Raw genomic sequence first — 23,821 nt, forward strand, 5'->3', positions numbered from 1 at the left:
GCCATCTCAAATATATGAGGCCTTCATGGCTCTCAAGCTGTGAACAGAAACTAAGCATCACATTTCAATAAATTTCATTTTTCCATACAATGGGACAGAGTAGGAAAAGCACAGACTTGGAATTTTCATCACATCCCTTCTGTGCTTATTTTGCCTGTACTTTCCCAGATAATAGTGAAACGCAAGCAGATCTCTGACAAACTTTGGCAGCTATATTTCTGGTCTTGTTATTACAAACCCAGAAGAAAAATTCTCAGAGTGGTTCACCAAATTTTAGCAACCTCTTGGCAAATCTGAGTTGATACTCTGAGTAAACAAAGACAAGACTGGATATAAACCAAGTAAAGCTCAGCAGTATCAATTCAAAACTTGGCAGTTTTAGATTATTTCTGACTTTCTTCAACAACAACAACAAAAAAAGTCATCGGGGGTGTGAAATCCAGTAGATGGGGAAAAAAAGCCTCGTACAGAGGCTACAGATGCTCTCGGAGCTTTCATGAGCTCCAGGAAGCAATTTGGGGACCTATTGTCTGCCTGACCAGACATTCAAAAAGTGATCCAGCAAAGGGAGAAAAGCGCCAAAATTTCACTGAAGTCTCGATAATTGCAGCCACGAAATGACAGTTCAATGGGACAGGATTTATGTTTCAGGAAAAAAAAACACATTCCTCCTCCTCCAGCCATGGTAAATCCGACAGACATTCCGCTGATAAGCAGCAAAACTGAGAGGCGTATGCTTATTGCGTACCTGAGCCCAGCGGAGAGCACGCACGCAGGCCATTAACCGCAGAGGCACAATTGCAACCCCAGCTATACAACAGCGATAAACAGAAGCCGGTAACAAACACTTAGAGGCAGCACGAATCTGCACAACAAACAAGGATTTCACCTGCTATTACAGGCTCTCTCCACAAATATTTGACTCGTGTGGGAGTAGCTCCATTTTCAAAGGATTCCCTTCTACCAGTAAACGTGTTTGCGTACAAGAAAGAGGAACACGATGAGGACACTGAAAATATCAGCCTGATAATGAAGCAGCACACCACTGGCTGATGCCCGAGGAACATATACACCTTCTTGAGGAGCTTTACATTCCCCCTCCCCCAGTAAACACAGGATTTCTCCCCAAGCAATCCTCAATTACCATTTCTAACCTCACAGTTTAATGGAGCCTTTGGGCTTTTTATCATAAATCCTCAGTAGGCAGAGGCAGGTTTTTTCCTGCTCAGTACCAACAGCTAACAAGGCTAACAAATTCTGAAAGAACTGGAAGTTTCCTATAAGCAGTAGTTGAACATACCTTAAGGCTAATCACTGTTCAGCCACATGAATAATCCCAGAACACGCTGGGCATCCAAGATGGTGAACGTATGGACACACAATCAAGCAAAAACTTATAATTATGGCTCTGTTAGTATAGATACTTACTCCACGTGCATCCCTGTTCCTCCTGCTTTCTCCATTTGAATCTCAAGAAGCTGAAGCTACACAACTGTACAGAGCCAAAGCTGACATGCAGAGTGACTCCAGGACTCATCTGCCAAGGCTGCACATCCCTTTTACTCTTTATGCATACAAAATCAGGATTTGAACTAGACTTCGGACATCAGTCTCAAGGGAGAATCTTTACTTCCCCCAAGTGAATATTAAGTGGCAGCATAAGGCAAGCACTGTTCTGCCTAGGTGGTCCCGGGACAGGCAGCTCAGCTAGCTGGCTGTGATCTGTCTGGGGGATTTCCACACCAACTGCTCTCCCACTGCTGACCAGAGCACAGCTATGCCTATGCTAATTCCTTAAATTTTTAGTTGTACATAATAACATAAAATTTAATAGCAATATACAAGAAGGAAATGGAAATTCATTTTCTATAAACCTAGAAGTTAAAAAGAAGCATCAAAACACATCAATGGCACAAAAACACAAGTTGTTCTTCATAACCAATACAGTCAAAAAACAGGTTAATAAGAAATTTGATTTTTAGATGTGTTATAAGATAAAAATAGTCTGAAACAAAAAACATTGCTCCTGCAGATGAAGATTTATCCAAAGACTGTAATATTGATTCATGTCATACCTACTTCTCTGTTCCCTTGCACCTTGTACAAGTGGTATCAAGCAGAGCTGGGATGAGAAATGCAGGTAACTGCGGATGTTTAGCGGGAGATCCCAGTAATGCACGCTGCGCTAGAGGTGAAAAGCCTCAAGTTCAAATCCAGCAGCACCAGAGCTACTTCTCGACCTTGCATTAGTCACTTTTTTCTGCTTCCATACTCCCCTCTGCCTCAAATCCAGGAGCTGTGAATAACTTCAGGGAGAGGCTGTCTTGCATACACCTGGTTAGCTAAAGGTCCTGATTTCAATAGTAAAACTTCTACATAAATTCTTGAACAACAGCATTTCACACGTCAATTTACACATGGATCAGTGACAACATAAGCTACCAAACAATTCAAATGAAAATATTTGTCTCCTTCCTAAACCTTTTATTCCACTACAGCGGCACTAATCAGCTGTAGCCCTAAGTATTACAAAAAAAACATTTACATTCTTTAAGAAAAAGGACCAGATGTCAGCAGCTGCTCTTGCACCACACCAAAATCCAATTCCAAGTAGTCTAAAAGGAGCCAGGCCACCCTCTGCCGCCCAACAGGAGCATAATGAATTAGAGTCAATAGGCACTGAAGATTTGTCAATTTTCTATTTCAGACTGCAAGTAATAGCACTCCACAATTTCATTGTATCTTCAATGATCTAGTAAGACTGTATCATCTCCTGTAGTCTTTCATTAATTTTGATAAAAGGGAAATGCACACTGTCTAAAGAGGTGCTTTGCTTGAGAAACTCTCAAGGTCAGACGTTACAGTGAGATGAAAAAATTCCTTGACCTTGAGATTCACTGCATTCAAAAGATAATACGAAAACCCATGTGCTTTTCCTTCCTTCAGGAAGATGGCATTAAAAGGTATGAAATGTAAAATTTACAGCCATACTTCGATTCTTTCTTTACCCTAGCAAACAGGCTCTCCAAGTGGGGGCTTTTAAGCATTCTACAACTTTAACTTACAAAAATAAAAATATATCATTTTACAGATGGGAAAGGGGAGATTAGTAATTTGCCTAATGTCACAGAGCAGAGCAGCTGCTGGGCTCAGAACAGGACTAAGACATACGCCTGACTTCGCTGCTACACATAAAAAGATGATAAACTTTCTCTGTATAGGACATTTAGTAGTAAAACAGCAGCAGATAGTGTCTTTATCACTAGCCATCTTCGATAAGGAAGAGGAGCAATCCCATGAAAGCTATTAGAGCTCTCACCTTGCAGATGTATTTTACGTGGAACACTAGATTTGGGCACTGCAGGGTCTACAGTGATCATAAATCAGATCACATTCAGACTTCACGATGCTCTACTTCTGTTGTCTAAAAGGCTTGTAATCATTGGACTAAAATGCAGCCTGAAGTAAAACCAAACATCAGCTAGAGGGATCTAGAGAATACTACCTGGTCCTGGCCTTCAGCAATTACTTCGCATCATCAACAAGGCCCTGCATCGTCAGACTACAGGGATAAACTGCAAAAGGAAAGCTGGAAGAGGGAAGGGTAATGCATTATGCAATACAAGTTTAACTGTAGGCCAGAAAAAGAAACCCCTCGTGACCTGCCCTCTCCATGCACGTTGGACTTCACTGGTGAAACACATCAGCGATGTCCTGCAGCAGGGCACTTCGTGGGCATCCCCCTTTCTTCCCTCCCACCGCTCAGCATCTAAGGGATAGGAGACTTTCATAACTTGTGCCAGCTTGGGCATGGAGAGCTATCTATCAGGACACCACGATCCTCCCCGGCATTTCTGCATGCCTTAAAACCCACCTCACTTACTAATGGCATTCAGTACTCCCAGATCTATCAGAAGCAGAACGCTCCAGCGCAGTCTTAATTACATCTATTAGATGTTGTCTAATTATAGAAAATCTTTCTACACTCAGCATACCTTAATATGAAGCAAGATGCATTGTCAACGTTTTCTAGTAGATTTTACCCATTAGCATGGTTAATCAACAGTTTAGGGGGAAAAGAAGACAGAAAACAAAAACCAATCCTGAAAACAAAATATTGTTCGAGTAACAATAATGCCTTAAGGCCCAGCGACAGACAGCCCCTGTACTAAACACACAGCAGGGAATAGCTGGTCCCACAGACAAAATGCAGAACAGCCTTCAGCTAGGAAACTACCTCCCCAGTCAGTATTTTATTCAGTGGCTATGAATAAAAGGCTCACATTTTCAACAAGGTCCTGTTTTTACCAGACAAGGTACAGGCCACAACCCAACAGGAAGATCTGAGAGGGCAGATCCTTTACCCTTTAAAACAGGGCCAAGGATCCAGTATCGTGGCAGGAGAAAAAAAACACACAACATCCCACCCTGACAGCAGCAGCAGCTTTTATCACTCATCACAACAAACACTGTCCTCGCAAAAAAAACAGACAATTTGAATACAGCCTCAGAATTGAACAGCCATAAACACAGTTGCATTCACTCCATTAGCTTTCCAGGACTTAGTTCTATCAAATATCTCAAAATCTGAAAGTTCAAATATTCAGCACTTATTCGAAACAATACAATGGGGCTGCCAGCAAAAGGCCCTCGTGCTGCTGGAGCAGTTTAAACAAGCATCAGGAAAAAACTGCGTGCGTGTTATTCTGCAGAGAACTTGAAGTGTTTGGGTTGGTTTTTTTTCCTCCCCAGGGACTCAATGTGAAGTGACAGAAAGACTCTGCTAAAGGGAAAATGGAGATAGTATTCTGAAGTTGAGTAAGGATGACAGAAGGATTTATCTGGCCCTCTTTATTCTCGTTATCTTTACCCTTCGTAAAAAGAACTATGATCCCCTAGGAGACATGAGTTAACTATAAAGGACTATGTCACAGGACCAACGGTGACTCAACAAAATCCTAACACAAGTTGGTATATTACCAGACAGCAAATGCTATTTTCCAGAAAATTCTTTAACAGTCTTGAACTCGGCCAGTCCAATACCTGACGGCAGAACCCCAGAACCCTGCTGCAAGCAGGAGCACGCAGCACGTGGGGGGGAATTCTCTCCTGCACTGCTCCCTTTATCTCTTCTCCTCCTCCCTTTTCATCGTTTTTAAGATCAAAAGCTTTGTTCTCCTCATTTGTAATTAAGTACAAGACACCCAGTTCAATTTTTCAAAGAGTATTTAAAAGGTTATCAATGAGAAACAGGCAAGATACAGGTATTCCTGTTGTATCTGTAAAATAGGTCACGCTGGTGGATAATTCACCTCTTATCAGTAGCATCAAGTAATTTTAAGATCAAACAAAATACTTCATCTTTCAGTCAATTAAATATGGCCAAAGAGATGGTTTCTAACTGCATACACAGCACGTTGATAGCAATCCTCCTCTCAACTCTTCAGTTATCTGCCAGGGAAAAAGAACGAGCATCTCCCTGGAATAAGCAACACAAACTTTAACAGAAAACGCTGACCAACAACCAAAATGTGAGCTAGAAGACAACTTACAGCTCCGCTGAGCCGAAGGCAGCAAAGATCTCTTTGTTTTATGTAGGAAGCTATTGTCTGGAAATTCCTACCTCATTTTCCCTAACACTACACACTCCAGAGGCATCAGAACGGGACAGCTCCTCCTGCTGTGTAAAGACGTACCTCGTACCTCCCGGTAACGTCTGCAGGAACACACCAACTGCACCACCAAGATGCTGGCTGGAGCAAAGACTTGCCCTTTTTTTTTTCTTTGATGCATTGGCTCAAGCACTTTCCTAGCCAAATTCAGTGTTATTCAAAAATTCCCTGTTAGACCAGAAGACAATACAGTCACCTCCCCATGTCAGACGGGAAGCAAAGCCCACAGGTTGTTAGGTTGTAAAAGACTCCATTTGCTGCTATCCCTGGCATGGTTCGGTATGTGTGCAACTGAACGGCATAACACGGTAAAAAAGATTGCCCCTTCTATCCTTTATCCTTTTGCCTTTCCAGAGCAATTTATTTTTTTTTTATTTATTTTTTTTTTTTTACGAAAAATGTCTGATTTCCTAAATTGACCAGTCCTATTCTAAGTGTAAATTCAGTAGCTTCCTTCAGGAGAACAGGGTTATGCTTGTGAAATAACTTACTTTCCAAATCTATTGGTAAATATACTTTCTCTGGATCTTACTGCAGGCCTGAAACTTCAAAAAAGTAAATTAGCAACTAATTTAAGATTCCTACATTAAAAGCATCCTGCAAATTATCAGTATCAGATGAAGCTCCTTGATGTCATGTGGCTTTCCTTAGCTATGTTTTTCTTCTTGTCAGCTGCTGTCTGGTTATGTCATGTAACAACACTCAGATATGAAAAGGTGCAAAGCATCTCCCAAATCCCACAGCAATTTTGGATCCATAAATAACTCCAAATATTCAAATTTCAGTCAGGTCTCTGCTGAGCTGCTAAGCCCAGCACGGTGGGAAACCAATCAGGAAACCAACCTGATTGGAGCAGCCTCTTAACAATGACACAATCAGCAAAGCACAATGGGAATTTGCAAAAAGTATTCCTGAGCAACTGCAGTTCTCAGATCAGATCTCTACACGCACCCCTCCGATCCCACTGGCAACTCAGAATATTCAGGGACTTGAAGGATGGGCATTTAGGATAGCTTGGTCTGGTTTTATGAGCACAAACACTGCTCAGAAGGAAAGCCACATGCAGGCACCAAAGTTACAAGTCTCTGAACTGCTGAATACACATAGCTCTCCGACTCAGGTCAAGGAGAAAAAAATCTGCAGCCATCTCTGTTCACAGGATCCAAAGAAGATTCTGCTACAACGGTCCCTGCTCGTGGTGGTTTCACTGGCTGAAAGCCAGTGTATGGCACTGCTAAAAAGCAGAATTATCTGAGAGAGGCTGAAGAAGCAAGCACTCTGATTTTTATCACAAGAAACAAGGTCCGATTTTTATCGAACAAGGCAAAGTCACAGTGAAAGATTGCAACATCGCTGGATATCTAAATTAAGACACTGAAACACATTTAATATTCACACACATCACAAACACACAAGGCAAATTCCCTAATATACAGTAAAGCAGTTTATTAGCAAATGTCTCATTGGATTAAGTCTGCTCTTATTCTATTAGGGAACTTTCACACCACGTTAAATTGCAAGACAACGGGGTGTTTGCCAGCACAGGATGAACACAATTAGTAACCCTTTCCCAGAAAGGAACAGAGGCACGACACTGAGACACCAGACTGGGGGGGGCTCTCAGCAATACATGGCTTACATGGAATACCAGGGTTTTGAGAAAACTAACCAGTCTCCATCCCTCCGCAAGAAAATATTAACAGGTAAGCCCATCATTTGTACTGAGATCGTTCTGTTCTCCCAGACAAGCAGGCAAGACCTACTGAAATAAGTCCCTGATGTCCAACAACATAAACTTGTCCGGGAGAAGCAGAGAGGTACAGTTCCTGTCTTTGTTAACTGCTTTGCTGGTAGGCCTTGAACAGCAGTCAAGAAAATAGTTACTTTCTCTACACAAACAGGTTTTCTTTCCTTCTTTTACACTTGCTTGCAGCTTATTTTGGCCCGCCTCCTGGTAGTATGATGAATGACGCGTGGTCATCCATCTTCAAGTGCTGCACTTCCATGATGAATGGAGTACATTTGGAAAGCAGTCAGAAAAAACAAAATTGATCGCCAAAGGAAAAGAAACGGAGAAAGAAGAAAAAGGCCAATGCTGGGCAACAGCTACAGAGTTTAATGAGGTAAGATTGATGTACAAAAAAAATATTAGCCGAACAAAGCGGTTAGACAGCAAATAGCACAGAGGAGCAAGCTTCAGGTTTTGAAATCACTAACCTAGAAATGTCCAGGGGAAGAACGCTAGTGCCCATCATGCACAAGTCCATGTCTCATTAACTTCTGGAAGTCCTTTCAGACCTCCAGAAAGCTTCTCCAATACCTTTTTCTTTCCATTTATTTTACTTTTCCCCCACTGCACTAAATACAAACCACTACCCAAGCACCTTATCTACAACTCACATACACTTAGACACCCAAGTCGTACAACACATTCACCAATGATGCAGGGGAAGGACACTATTTGCCTTCCTGACCTTCCGCCAAACTGCAAGACTGCAAGATATGAGGACAGTAGCCAAGCTGCATCTCAGAAGTTTGTTGTACTGATGAACTGCATTAAGATGCCCTTGCTGGTACTTCTATCTGTAATCATATCATGATTATGAGTAGCTCAGAGCAATACCTGGATGCAATTCATCTACAGTGTCTTACCGATTTACTCCACCATGACCCTACTTCTGAACTAATCTCGTTCACGGATTTTGCTTCTTCAGCAGAACCTTCCACTGACATCCAGAGGGCAAAAGGAAACGTCTGGCACTGCTGATGAGCAGAGCAATTTGCTCGGGGCTTCTCAGGGCAAAAGCTGCATCAACTACTCACCATACAAAATCTCCTGAGCAGAATTTTGTATAAGACGTAGGCATCTTTTACATAATACCCAAAGCAAAGCACTACACTACCTTCTGATTAAATGATGAGGTCCTGTAATTAGGATGATTCTCAAGCACAGTTGCAAGATGAAGATATGATTTATTTACATAACTAAAATCATCTACATAAAGAGCTGATTTTCACCTGTGTTTTTAACTCGGATTTTACAGTTGTGTTAGAAGACAAGACACTGAGGTCAAATGACCCATTCGAAAATGGTTTGAAGTAAAATTAATTTCCAGAACTGTCCATGATTACAGCATCCCAACTGGAGATTTTAGCACTCGAGGCTGCCATTGCTTCTTACTTTTTGCCTTTATCACTATCAGACATCAGTTGCAGTTAGACACCACATCAGAAAACAGCAGTCATATCACACATCACCAAGCAGATTTCATCTATGCTTCAGATCTAGGGGGCTATTATTCCTTCAAACGCAGAAATCTGGCATGTCGCATAACAGTTGCTATCACAGCAATAAATTATTTTTCATAATCAGCCTCTCATTTAACTTTATATTAATACCAAGATTGTACCTGAAAGTCTTAGAGATCAGACTCCATGGAGAGTCTTCATACTAAGCTATTATACTTGGTAACTCCTTACCCCTGAAGGTCCAATAGTTTAGTCAGAGGTGAACAGAAAATACCATCCCAGCCCAGCTAGTGAGAAAACTACATGTTAGGGAATTACCCAAGTTGACCCACAAAGCATTTGGCAGAAATATAACCTGAAATCCATTATCCATCCTCCCACTCAGAGAATCTCTTTTGGATTGAAGGAAGCTCCGCTGCACATTGGCTTTGCTTTCCATTTACTCCATTTTCTAATTAACTTCTCTGGATGTCTGGAATGACTTTTGATAAATCATTACTGTCAGGCATTCAGAGAAACATTTCAAACCTTATCAGAGATAAGAAAGCAAAACAGCTATAAGAACTGCTCATGAAGAACTCCCAGTTTATTGCAGCATCAACCTGCAACCTAGATGCCTTATTCTGAGTGGAAGAAATGGGAGCATGTTTATAAACATCGCTGTTTGTTACAGACAATATACCTTGTTCTCAAGTTCCCCTGCTGAGGCAGTCCATCGTAGATAGATAACACATCAAAATCTTCCTCTAACGCAAAAGACTGGAAAACAAGCTGTATCCGGTTCTGCTCCTCGGCAGTGATTGTCCACGTGCAGTTTGCATAATTTGGATATCCATACGGAAAGCCTGGACTCTGTATTGTCCCATTTGGGCCATGCAAAATGTAACTGCAGTTCTGGGCTGGCAAAAGAGAAGATAAAAGTAGAAGTCAAACAGTGCAGAATACAAATTTAACAATCTTCGTCAAAACAGATCACACAGGATTCTTTCCAATGAATTTGTTCTTCCCCAGGAATTCCTGGTCCTGGGGAACAGATAAAGGTAGTCTCTGCAGATGCATTTTTGTGCTCCCTGCAGGAAGTCAGACCCCAGATACCCATCTCCTGTGTAACGCTCCCTCTAGCTTTAAATATAATAGGCTAATAACAGCTAGATTACAGCAGCCGCCAACTATAACTGGAAAACAGATACTTTCCCAAAGGCCCTTTCACAGCCCATGACTGTACACTATGTGTTTTTGGATTTGCCCCATTTCAGGAGAATCTAGCCAAGAGTGGTGCCTCAAGCATGAAGGGTACAGAGGCCACAAATCAGCAGAATGACAGTGACAAAGCTGACCATTTCTTTTACTCTTAATTGCACTGGAATAAAAGAAGATTGAGCTCAGCGGTGCGTACAGAGACTTGCACCACTTCCACCTTGGAAGGCCAAGAACTGCAATGGGCGTAATAAATAAGTATACAGAGGAACTGAGTCACCAAATGAACAGTCTGTGAGAGATTGCATGAAAACGATGACCAAAATCAGAAATTAAAGGTGTCCTGCATCCAGAAAAAGCAGGACTCAGTTCAAAGGCTTAAACAAACCATTCTCAAACAGCTACTTGGAACTACTAAAAGAACCTACAACAAGAAAACCCAAATATTTGCAACTTCTAAGCCAGCAGTTCGTTCTTCTCCATCAGCCTTCTTTCAGGTATGTGTTGCTCGCTAGCCCTGAAACTATCTCCCAGGAGAGGGAAGAGCCAGTGTTTATTACAAAGGACCTTTTTTCCACGCATATTGCCTTAAAAGAAAGGTACGTTCCCACTTGGTCTCCAGTTTGCATGTTCCAAACTGGCAACTGGACCACTGCAATGCGAAGTGGGCTGTGGCCCTGAGCTGCCATCACCAGTCCCATCACATACCTGCTAGACCTTATGAGGCCACACAGGAAAGAAACCGGTGGCTCGAGGCAGCCTTCCCAGCCTGCTCTGTTTTTACTCACCCAGTTCTGAACCGTTTCAGCTCCTCACGCAGGCCAAACACAAAGCAAACGTCTGCCCATCCGTATTCCTAAGGACCTGCCCTGACTCTGTAGCTACATCTTCTGAGACAGAAGCCGAGTCCTGCACCCACCAGCTAAATATCTAACACCTCCCTCAAATCAATTTTTCCTTCCCCAAAGCACTACCTGTGAACACTCCATCCCAAAGATAAAGATCAACTGCCATGATGTACAATTTCTGGATATATGAGGGTTTTCTTCTCTCTGGGGAAGCCAGTATATGCGTTGGGAACAGCCTAAATGACAAATTCTCCTTAGTGCTTTCCTCTCTTCACTGCTACTTTACTGGAATGTCTTTTGAGGCACGAAGTAGGCCAAACTTGTGTAACTCTTTGCTGTTTTAATGGAATAACTCCCACACACACCAAAATGAAATTCCAGTTTGCAAAGCAACTGCTGTGAAACCCAAAGCAGGATTCCACCTTTACCCTACGGCCAGCAGACTTCTGATCACTGCTGCTTGCATTTGGTCTGGCTCTTCTTATTGATGCTGGATTGTTTACCCCTGCTTATGCAGATAACCGAGTCTTTCAAGTTGAAATGAATCCGACTAGAAATTACTTCTTTGATTTCCCAATGCTTTTTTCAAAGGCAGCAATGGTATTTGCACTTCTGAGTGCCAACCAGCCACAGGTAAAGAACTGCAGAGTAGGGCTCATTAAAGCCAATTATAATTAGATTGACCTACTTTGGTGCAAAAACGCTTAGTGAAACTTGTCTCCGCAGGATGAAGCTCATACCTTCACGAATCCAAAGTGGTCAATCATATTTACTTCCCAGGGACTCTTTTCGTATCATGTTTACTACATCAGTTAGGACAGCCCTGCCTTCCCCGGGGACTAGAGCTGAGCTAGGCACGACTCATTAACAAGCCTCGAGTACTTTGCATTTCTGCAGCACCTGGCATCTGCCTCTCTCCGTACACTTTATCAATACACAATAAACACGAGAGTGGAATCCACCTCCCTCCTCTGCCTCAGTTCCATTCATTTGCAGAACTCCCAGAAAGGATGCGTTAGCTCGGTGCCAGCAAGCTGCACGGGACTGGGAATATTACTGTTATCACGGAGGGGTAAAATTAGGCCTGGGCTGGTTTAATAACATGAAGACTGCCAAAGATCCATAAGCTTCAGTTCTCTAAAATTCAATCACATCCTCTTTTCTTCATCCAGACTGGCACTCAATAGGCAATGTGGGGATATTGAATCTGTCTCTGCTGCACATTTTTTATTTTAATCATAAGTAAATGTCATCAGAACAATTTAAGGAAGATTGGGAAATTAAAGAGGCTCTATCCTTCTATTTCCTGATGGTATAAAAGCTACTGATGCTGCATGAAGTTCAAAAAATAAATTCAAGGTCAGAGATGCTATGTTTCAAATACTCCCAAGGTCATATGAAAAACAAGATTTAAAATCAACGTAAAGTGATGCTGTCCTTGCATAATTAGTGATTAAAGCAAAGAATAAAGGGCAGAAAAGTGTAAACCTAGATGAATAAAAACAAATACATAATAGAAAATAGACACAGTTCTATGACATATCAAATCAATCTACTGAAATAATTGCGTGTTCATGATTCTGACCAAGATGTGCTTTGAACACAGCTAACAGAAAATTGCTTATTGCAAACAAAAATTAGTTTTTCAAAAGCTGACAATCTGGAAAGCAATATATTGTTCATCAACTGTAATAGTAGGGAGCTTCATTTATGTTGAACACTGCTGGAAAAAGTCAGCAGGCATGGGAAAGACATCCAGGAAGCCCCAGAGAATGTATGCATAGTCTATAATTTGTTTTCAGGTATGAGTTAGCTCAGACTTGACTGACAAAACCTTATCTGGAGTCTAAAGCACATGACAAGGAAACACAACATTTCTCCTCTGAAGACCTGCAAAAACAATTCTCTTTATCCCTTTGGCTCAGAAGCATGGACAGGCAGGTATAAAGGACAATGACAGTCAGCGCTATAAAGTTTAGACGAATTTGTATTTGATAGAGGATGATATTCTTCCAAAGTCTCCGGAGCACTCTTTCCAGCCCAGGATTCTGACACGAGGCACCTCCACACACCTCACTCAGGTAATGGAAAAGCAGGAGCTTCTTTCCTGGGTCACATCAACAATCCACCTTGTCCTTCAGCTCATCGTGGCCAGGTGGCCACAAGACAAAGCACCAGTGACAGCACAAGCTCTAACCTGAAGCCACTTTTTTACACCCACTGCAGGTCAGCATCAGCCCTGCCATCAGAGGATTTACAAGCCTTCCAGAAGGGTTGCGTTTACCCCTCTCGCTTTGCCACTCCTTATTCAAAAGCCACAACAATGAAAGAGCAAGGCGAATACATATGGCTAGCACATCTGATGTCATCTACCAGAAGGTCTGGCACGGCAGCGTAAATATTTATGTAGGTATTCCACCTTTTAATGCTATTATTCATGGACTTCTACTTTCTGAAGTTGCAACACCAACAAGAAACTCATCAGTGGATATGCATTTGTGGGCAAGTGTCCTATTTTGTGACAGAGATGAGTAGGCTGAGAATGGAGCTAATTCTAACTTGTACTCTGCCAATGCAACCTGTCATTTTCAATTCTGGAAAGTGGTTTATTATGAGAGTATATCTTTTTAATGAATGCATCAATGTAATTTTATTGCAGTAGCACTTAGTTTCCAGACAAGGACGAAGGCATTATCACGCTTGGCACTGTTCAGTGGACAGAGCTTTTCTCCAACAAGATCACATCTAGCAGGGAGGAAAAAACACAACCCAACGAACACATTAATAGAGGGCTTGGTGCTTAGCAGAAAAAACACATCTTTATCCAGGGGCACAACAACCATTTCCTCAATGATAGAGCATAAAAGTCAGCTTTACCTGTCTCAACTCACACCACTTGTTTTGTGCAATATACGCTGCTTGAACAACGTACACAGTGGAACCAGCTTCACTCCTGCACCATATGCACAAGGAAAATGAAATATTTACTTTGCAGTATGCTCACAAAAGAACCACATTTCTAACAAAAATACAGGCTGTCAGTGGCATTTTATAATACACAGTTAATCCACACGCCACAGCTTCACAGGACTAGACACTTAAAGATGAGCCAAATACAGCTCTGTCTCCAGCTTGTTGAAGGGGGAAAGCTGCACACCCCTCAATTCAGGGTATCGATCAGCCTCGTGCCGCGCAGAGGGCAGGAAGAATGCCCTTGCACACAACAACCGAGGCTGCTTCTGACAATAGAAGCTAAATTACTGGAGACAGAAGCTGGTGGGAGGTTTACTTGCGCTATCAATCTGAAGTTGTTTAGACACATGAGCGAGGGACCATTCTCGTATTAGTCACTCCTGCCTCAGAGTGGCCTCCAATGCAATATTGCAGCTTGAGGACTAGAGCAAAACAGTCCACGCACCAATGGCTGCAGTGAGGGTAGCACAGAACTGGTTCTCACATCCTCCATGTCTCACGGCTGGCAGTCATGATGGCCACTGTACGCTGCCCAAAAATCAGCTGACACATGAATGAGGAGACTCGACCATTAAAACTCATTCATAGTAACAGAACTTTGTTATTTCCTTCAAATAAATAACACTTGCATACAGGAGTGATCCGCCTTGGCTGCTGCACCCCTCAAGTCTCTTCACTTAGAATTTCAGCAGCTCTCCAGACCCAGATAAAATTGCGCTTTCAAATACCGTTACTACAAATGCTCTTTGAAGGAGCTATTGCCAACAACACCTTTGTTAGTACAAAGGTAAAGAAAATAGGTACAAAATACAAAAACCCAAGATTGGTTAACCACCTTCCACCTACTTCCAATTCTTTAAGCTTTCCAGGCCAGATCCATGATGGCGTAAATCAAGGAAACGTTTTAACTATTCTGATTCACACCATATTAATCTCTAGGACACAATACTTTGGAGAGAGGAAAACAGAATTTACTTCTGAAGTGCTTCCTAAATTATAACGGTGCCCTTCATTTCTCAGCAGAAAAAAACTAATTTAGCGAACACTGATGTATGGTCATTGCACAATTCACAAGGAACAAATATCAAATCATATATACTGACTTGCTCTCAGCAGTATCGTCTATTAGTGATACATGGCTGTCTTCTCCTTAATGCAGTAGCGTTTGGTATTGTCATTTTCTTTAGTTATTGTTACTTAGGTACAAGTGTTTCTATTTTGTATTGTTCTAGCCTATTCACTGAAATAGATGAACATAAAAAACACTTTCCCCAGTGAAACTGAAATCCATATCCTGCAGACACAATGCAAGCACATTCCATTCTGACCTGAAATACCAGGGCCAGATTCTGCTACTTCATCAGTAACTTCTCAATTTTTTCTATGTACATTACTGCCCCAAATCATTCACGTTCACTGCATGAAGATCTTCCAACCAAGGCACTAGACCCCATCTCAGAACCAGAATGCAAATGCTCTTTAGGTTTTCAGCATCCTCTGAGCACACGTTTGGATGCCCTGAGCCTGGTAGTGCCCAAGGATGGAGACAGAAATAAGACAGCCAAACTCAGCACAGCAGCACCCCGGTTTTCTCTGTGGGATGGCGCATGTGAAACCGCGCAAGACTCGCATGGCTCTTCACAAGGCTGCGTAGATGCTACGGCACAGGACCAGCACCTGAGGTCCCTACTGGACTTCTCTCTCCACATGAAGGCACAGGCAAGCCCCTTTCCGAAGGGGCCTCAAAAGACTACAGTCATGAGTGGGTTGGGAAATGGCTGCAGCCAGCTCCTTCACACAGGTCTTTTCACAACCTTATGCCAAAAAAGAACACATTAAAAACTCACCCCCTATATTAAACAGTCATTAAGAATTCCATGTTATTTTTTAAAACATTGTTTGATCTGCCATCTAAATTAGGAAAAAGTTTTTTTGCCCCAATGTTTACTCTTTTGAATCATTTATCAGCAACTTATCATGTTTTCTTACATAGCCGACCTAGATCTTCTCAATCACAATTCAGAACTAGTTTACCCATTGTCTAGCTTTGATTCTCCTGTTCATACAATTTAAGTGAACACACAGTGAAAGTACCTTCACACTTCATAAATCTAAGCCTTGTTTCCCTAAGTATTCACCTTTTCATAGTTTCAACTTAACCTACAGTCTTATATCAAAGCCTTCAGGGTAATAAATAATGCAGAGACATTCCATTAACTATAACTTTTAATCAAAAGCCACTGGATTGAAGAACATCATCAAGGGGATGATTTACACCTCAGATAGCCAGGGCCTTTTTCTTCTCTGAATGCATGGAATGAAGAATACAAGGGCAAAGAACAAGCATTTTATCTGAATCCAGCTCAAGCCCCTACTGCCAAGCCCAGGAAGAATTACAGCACCCACCTCAAATCAAGAGCAGCACGTGAGCTTTCAGCCTACAGCAGGTTTGCACAATCCTGCGGGGTACTGCAAATCAAACGCACCGTTCTTGAAACCAACTTAGTCACTCCTCCAGTCCTCGGAGACATTTCTTCCCTTCCATCCCAGCAGTCCTTCACTCCAACTCTGCCACCACCTTAGGTGCCATTTAGTGCTGCCCATTCCTGGGGAACAGAGCCCAGGTTTCTAGACAGCTATCGAAGAGATCTGTTACCTTTAGGCGTCATTCCAACCTCAGCATAGCAATTCCGTGTTAAGGGATTCCCAAGCAGAGAAAGAAAGGGAGGAGAGGAGGTGATGGTGGAGTTAAGATGCAGCAATAACATATTTAGCTTTTCCCACGTGTCCATCTACTCTCTCCCAACCAAAACTTTTGCCTTAGAAGATTATGTAAATTCCCCACACCCACAGGGGATTTCTAAACACATTGCTATCCTTGCAGCTCTCCAGCAAAAGCTCCAACCAAGGCACCTTCCAGGTAGAAATTGCAAATACTTCCACAGCCCAGGAAAGGCAAGTCTGGAACCTCCAAGGGGCACCGCGCTGCCACACAGATGTGTGATGATATGATGTTTCTAACATGTCTCGGAAGCGACACACACACATTTTAGATTAGGAAAATCCTGGACAAAAGCATGGTAGTTCTTCCGTTTCCCTAATGCCTGGCCAGATCCATCTTGGCACTGCTTTAGGCCAGCCCATTTTTTCCTACATAGACTGGACACAAAGAACAGTTTATTCCCCCCTGTGAAAGGAAAAGAAACGTTTGCCTATTCTTTTAAGTTCTCTAGAAACAGAACAGGCACCTACATATTGTGATAATTAATTCACCAATTTATTTTTGCTTAACAAAAGTACCTAAACTGGAAATGCTGAGGTCAACAGACCCAAAACGTTGGAAAGTGCTACCGGAGGCAAACCCAACCTGCTCAGTGCCTTCCTTGTTCAAGTGTGCTTCCAAATCGCTGGCCAGGTTCTGGCCTCCTCACAGCTGCTCCACGTCTGTCTGCGGCATAAAGTCAAAGATCAGCCAAAACGCTGCAGCTAGGGCAAAGCCTGGGTGGAACACTGCCCCATTCCCATGGTTGAGATGCTGGCTGCACATTTCCTCCTCAACACCAAAAGCTAGCCTTCTCTTTAGAAAAAGAAAAAAAAAGTATCTTCCGCTTTATTATACTTTGTGTGAACCTCGAAAGGGCATACACTTACAGTAGCAAGGTCAAAAGTTCTGGTGTGCTGCAGAGAAAAAAGGAAAATGCCCAATTTTAGGAAACATCAAAAGCTGTTGCAGGGCAGAACTCAGACCACAAGAACACGACACCGCACATATGTCTGTCTTACCGCTGCACAGCGGCCCCCTGACATGTTGAGAGGCCAGAGACTGCAACTGCTGGAAAGTAATGCCTTGTTTGGTTAAGACAGAAATTGCTTAAGCGAGTACACTGGTCATAACAGCAGCTGCCAGATCTCCCCTTGAGGCTAAAAGCTCTCTGCTCTTAGTGGAGGACAGAGGGCAGCGTGGCATGCTGACCTGACATGGGCTGTCCTCTGCAAGCTTGCTTCATCCCTACACTGGAATGGCCTGGGAACAGAAGGGACTCGGTCTTCAAGACCCTTATCAGATTTTATTTATTTTAAAAACAGATCTCTGTCAAAGGGCAAGCCAAAAATCACACTACCGTGGTGTAGCTGGTAAGGACTTGAGCTGTTCCATGAGTATCACAACACGCACTCCTGGGGGCTATCGAAGAGACATCACGGTGTCATGCTGGCTTTCCCCAGGTGCACGCTGTACCTTTCTCAGCTACTTTTACAGTGCTTACCCCTGCAGATTTATGTACCACTTTACCATCTGAAATGCTTAGAGCCTGAACAGAAGCAAAGCAAGCTAGGTAACAGGACAGGCATTTAGCAGTGGAGACTTGCTAAGCAAGGAGGGAAGTGGGATGGATTCCTTCTGCTTTTGTTGGTAGAAGTGAAGTAGAATAGCTCACACTAATAATAGAGAATAATAGAGATTACTTCAGCGTTATCACCAGAACAGTTTAAAGAAAGCTATATTTTCAGTTAAATATTTCAACTTAAACATGTATTTATTTCACTTTTTTCCTCTTTGCTATTCCCTCCCCCATCCCTTCCTCTGCAAAAATTGGGAGAGGGAAGAGAAAAGCCAAAAAAAGGGAGCTCAGATCTCTTCAACATTTTGCAAGAACATTTAGCAGGAAGTTTTAAATGATTAATATCTGAAGTCCTGCACAATCACCAGGCTAAGGCACTCCTATGGCAGAAAATCCATTCTCAGCAGACAAGGGCCTAACCGTATTTTGTTGTGCCCTTGTGGGACTTGGTTCTGTTTAGGGCTGGAACAATCGCCTGGAGCCAAGTTTCTCACACTTTGTATTGTCCTTCTGCTGTAAGCCTCTCAATAGAGATTAACAACTTCAAGATTTTATACTTGATTTTCTTCAGCTTTAAGCACACTGCACAGCCCTCTCCGGACCCTTTTACAACTCCCGGTGAGTGCTTTGTATGGGCTCAGGCAGGGAAAAGCCACCACCCCCTCCAATCCTTTCTGCTTTTATAAGGATGGAATAATGCTGCGTTCCTCGCCCTTCTCTGAGCGTGTGTGCAAGGGTATGTAAAGAAGACAAAACATAACCAGGCTTTAGCACTCCCTTCAGCATACAGATGAGACGATTTGAAGAGCAGTGGGGAACTCTGACCTGCGCCGTGTGAATGGATCCTTTGGTGCTGGCGGCTGCAGGAAGAGCAGCACGGGATGCACCAGTCCCACTGATGGGACACGGCACTGTGCTGCTGAGGCAGTAACAGCCCTTACACCCTGGCCCCAGCGGGGAAGAAGCCGTGACACGTGGGCTCTGTGCCCCTTCACAGGGGCAGATTTCAGCCAGGTTACAAGACAAAGGCTCTTGCCCTAAACACAAATGCAACTTGCAGGAAAATCTAAACAGGTAGTGGCACGTGGCATGAAAAGATCTACATCCGAACCACCCGCATTTCTTATTTGCCAAATGCTTACCAAAATCAAGTCTGCTGGCAGCTTTTTAGGCTGTCATTTTCTTATGACAGAGAGAGTCGTATAGAGAAAATGGAGCAGGCCAAGTTTGAAATGAGGAAAGAGGAAAAGAAGGGCTCCTGCTACTTGACTTCCAAGCACGCAGGATTACATGGAAAAACAGGATTCCATGGGAAAAGTACCAAAGGAGCAGATGGGAGAGGAGCAAGGATGCGAACAAGTGTGCTTGACCTTGGACTGGGGATTTCAAGGTCAAGAGTGAACACAGCCAGTGAACACACTACAGGCTACACATAACAAGTGGTTGGTATGCACAGCGAGCTTTAATATCAGAGATGGCACAACCAGCAAAGCTACATCTTGTTTTAAGGAGCTATTACATCAATGAATCAATGTAAGTAGATGGACAAGATGATGTAAACATGCACCGCTAAACACAGCAGGAACGTGTCTGACTTCAACACGCATCTAAGAAAATCCCTGCTAATGTATGCTAGATAATCTAAGCAGTATCAAAGTAATCATTAGAGAAGTCTGCGTTCATCAAGATACATAAATGAATATATTTTGTGCTTAATATTTTGTATCAGCAGTCTCAAAAATATTGCCTTCTATTTGTGCTAGCTCAAGTTAGCAGCAGGAGGCACGGCACGAATGCCCTGGCACACACCACTTGATCCAGTAGCCAGCAGATAGCAATGGACGCAGCGTCAGAAAACATTTCAAATGTGAGTAACAAACAAGACTTTGCTTGGCCAATACCGATGAGGAATTTAAACAAATTACTCCACAACACAGAATGCCTCAGCACCTGTTATCCAAATTTCAGTTGTCACCATCTTCCACGAAAACATGGTGACAAAGACCACACGCTGCTTTACCTGGAGAGCTCCTGAAATAGCACGCACAGAACAAAGAAACGGGCTCTGCCTGTTCAGACTATCACAAATGAAGAGATTGTTTCCGCGCTCTGCTGACCTACAGAGGTGGTGTTCAGCCAGGCAAGCAGAGTTTGTCAATGCAAGGAACGTACATACTAAGAAAGAAAACCCTGAACCTTTTAGCAATGAACAAGGAGTAAGAATTTTGTCAGCAAGGCCGAAAATACTACAGCTCACTCAGCTTTAAGCAGGGTTCAGCTTCAGCATAGTACTAGACAAGATGTGCCACGCTGGTGTCTCTTTGTACTGGATTGAAACCAGAGTCAGGGACTCACGAGTAAGATTCCTCGTGTAAACTGCACGTCTGTGCTTCTTCTGACTCTACCCCATACAATAAACATCACACGGATCCAAATGCAGCGGTACGGCGACATGAAGCATTTGCATTTAGTACTGAATAGAAACACTACGAGGAACATCTTACACACCCCACCTCCAGGCTGTGCTTTCTCTGCAAACGGATGATACTCACTGCCAAGCCTATGCAGAACCTGCGTATTTTTCACTGCCTCAAATCCGAAAGAGAAGCACTTGGAAGAGGAGCTGCAATTATCTCACGAAACACGTGAAGTTCAATTGCTTTATCTGAGCCCCACTCAGCCACTGATGTTGAGTACAGGAGGATGTGGAGTGGACTGGAGAGCCGAGCCTGTAACTCGTGCTAGGCTACTGCAACCAACGTGCCATGCAATCCCCCAGCAGATGGTATAACGACAAAACACAACCCTGAGCTGCCACCAAGCCACTGAGCCCGTGAGGGGGTGATCTCTGATAGCAGGAGGGAAGCCAGGCAGAAGCTGTCCCTGCCTGCAGCCCACCCAGCCACGGGTAGGAAGGCGTAGGGAGCTTCCAACCCGTCCCATATTGGTGGGGTCGTTGTTCAGGGTGGTTACAGAGAGATCTCACACAGATCCCACAGATCACAGACTGACCCCACCCCAAGCACCAGGCAATGGGACTCGGCTGAACGACTGACAGAAGAGGTTTCAAAGCCCCACATACCAGATAAAGGTTTAACTACCAGGCAACTCTCAGCTGGTCTGAATTTTACAGGGCAGCGGCAGAAAGCTGCCTGGAAGTATTCAAGGGAGCCTGAAGGTCGAGAAATTAAGAGCAAGGCTTTGCAAGCCTCCTGAAGATCGGCGGCAGCATCTCTCACCCCAAATTACCATTCCGCCCAGCTCCTGGCAGCCAGCGGCTCCGTCCCGGCGCGGGGCTCGCGGCGATGCCGTGACGTTGGCAGGCAGTTGCTAGGCAGAGGCACACATCCAGCAGCCTAACCACGGGTCTGCTACAGGCTGCCTTTCAGAAAGGAGAAAGCGGGGGGGAAAAGCCTCAATTTTACACAGAATATTCGCAGAAATTTCTTTGAATGCTAAGCAACTAGTTGACAGAGTTTGGCAACTGCAAGCTGAAACGAGCTTCAGCTGTCTGTGTGGCTTCACAAGGAGTTGCAAAAAGCCTCTCCTCCTCCCTTTCCTACACGGGATTCGTGCCTGCAGTATTCAGCAACACCCAGATGCTTTTTCTGAACACTGGGCACCGCAGGAAGCCAAGCGGTCTGGTCTGGAGGAGAAGTACCATCCCCAGACCAAAGCAAGCAGGTGGGATTATTCTTAGCAGTGAGCTTTACATGCACAACTTGGACCTGAATTTTGGCATAGACCCTCCAGCATCCAGGGCTTTGGATATGACGAGCCCAACAGTAGTGTTTTAAGCAAAGCCAGCAGCTCCAGATGTTTCCATGTATCTTAGACACAGGTGTGGCTTCTTCCCACTTGCACTAGACACAGAACAGAAAAGCTCTCAGCCGTCTGCCTGGAGTCAAGCGTTTGATCCAGGTGACTCAATTCTAGCCGGCTCCAGGACTAGGGGTATGGGATGCTTCGTAAACAGCAGTATTTAAACTCAGAATAAAGGTTAGAGCCTTGTGATAGAAGCAGACAATGCTTCTGCCACCCAGCACAGGGAAGCGACCACGTACACGCAGCGGCTCTGCCCCCTTCTCCCCAGCTACCCTGTGCTGCCCGGCTGAACAGACGTGAGGCGGCTTTCCCAGCTGCTGTGCTCCTGGACCACTTAGAGCAGTGCAAAAGCAATCAAACAAGTGGCCCATCGGCAGTTTCACATTCGCTTGGCTTGCAACAAGTCACCCTGAAGTCTGCTCTGCCATCCAGTCGTTACGTGGATGCAACGTTCTGAAAACGGCCTGCCATCCGTGCAGACAAGGCCCCGATTCATTCCTTACAAGTTACTGGGTTAAATGTAGAAGTCACTGCATGTATTTCCATGGCCGACAGCATTCGGTATGCTAAACTCACACTTCTGTCTTATAAAATCACATCAACTCTCATCACTACTGAAGTCAGCTCCAGCGGGTTTTTCATTTATGAAGCTGTTTAGATTCATAATCCAGAAACTCAGGGATTTTGTTTGCTCTCAGCGGAACTTGGATTCAAGAGTTAGGTTTCAACCTGAGGCACCAAGTGACGTTCCCACCCAAAACAAGCCAAAACTGAGTTTCCTGATGGTTGCAACAAGTCTATCCCTCACAAGCAGCCACCCATTAGCAACCTGATAACAGTAATTATCTGCAAAAGTTCACAGCTGCACAATTCCTGATGAAACTGGGCAACCTGTGTGGACCATCCATTACTTGAAACCGTTTGCTCAGCTCTGCGAGGTAACACAGTTAGCCCAGTATTCAGCCTGAATGGCCTCTTCTCAAGGGATGTAATTTTCTCCCTTCAAAACTTTCTCTTTCAAAATAGTCTCTTAATCAATTTTGACTGTTCCCTTAGCGCCACGACTCTTCTACACAGCCATTGTCAGCATAATAATAATACCAAGCACTTATATAGCCATTTCCATCTTCAAAGCACTTCACAAGCATTAACCAATTAATGCATATTCTTCCCATGCTGTCTACCGCGACGAAGAGCCTCACCGGGTATCCCTGTGACTGCCCTTCATGGCTTTTCAGTGGACCAGACAGCCTTGAACTGCACGCCACCATCAGCCTGCTCTGCAGTCGTTCTGCATCATGTTCTGACGTGGGCCAGAGAAGCTCCACATCCCACTCTGGCAACAGGAAAATGGCTTTGCAGTCCACCATATGAGCTTGCACACACCTTTTATCTGAAACCAAGAGTTAGCCTAAGAAGATAACGTTTAACAGATGGTTAAGGCACTAAACTGGAACACAGGAGGCCTGATGATGACCCTTGAATAATTAAAAACCTCCAACATGAGATGAGGTGACTCCTTTGAGCAAGGTTTCACAAAACCAAAGAGGAATTCAGCTAAGGACCACAAGTCCCCTTTCACATGGAAATTCAGCGTTCAGGACTAGATTTACAAATATATTTAGAAACTAAGAACTGCAGCCAGCCATCGTGTAGCATTTACAAATGCACCTGAGTTTTGCAGCTAACATATCCTCTTACAAGCCAAGCGCATACT

At 43.6% G+C, this 23,821-nt stretch overlaps 1 protein-coding gene across 21 annotated transcripts in view; it reads right to left on the minus strand.

The window, feature by feature from the left end:
• Positions 1–23,821, minus strand: part of CSMD2 (CUB and Sushi multiple domains 2) — a 337,680-nt gene that overhangs the window by 263,074 nt on the left and 50,785 nt on the right. For all 21 annotated transcript variants that reach the window (XR_013941772.1, XM_080566779.1, XM_080566782.1 and 18 more), the window contains one exon: positions 9,604–9,820. Coding sequence is in view for 20 of the 21 variants with exons in the window: in XM_080566779.1 (XP_080422905.1) it covers positions 9,604–9,820 (217 nt within the window). In the remaining variant the exon portion in view is untranslated. The remainder of the gene's footprint in view (positions 1–9,603; positions 9,821–23,821) is intronic.

This window comes from Anser brachyrhynchus (genome assembly GCF_964034855.1).
Source record: "Anser brachyrhynchus genome assembly, chromosome: 24".
NCBI classification, from domain to species: Eukaryota; Metazoa; Chordata; class Aves; order Anseriformes; family Anatidae; genus Anser; species Anser brachyrhynchus.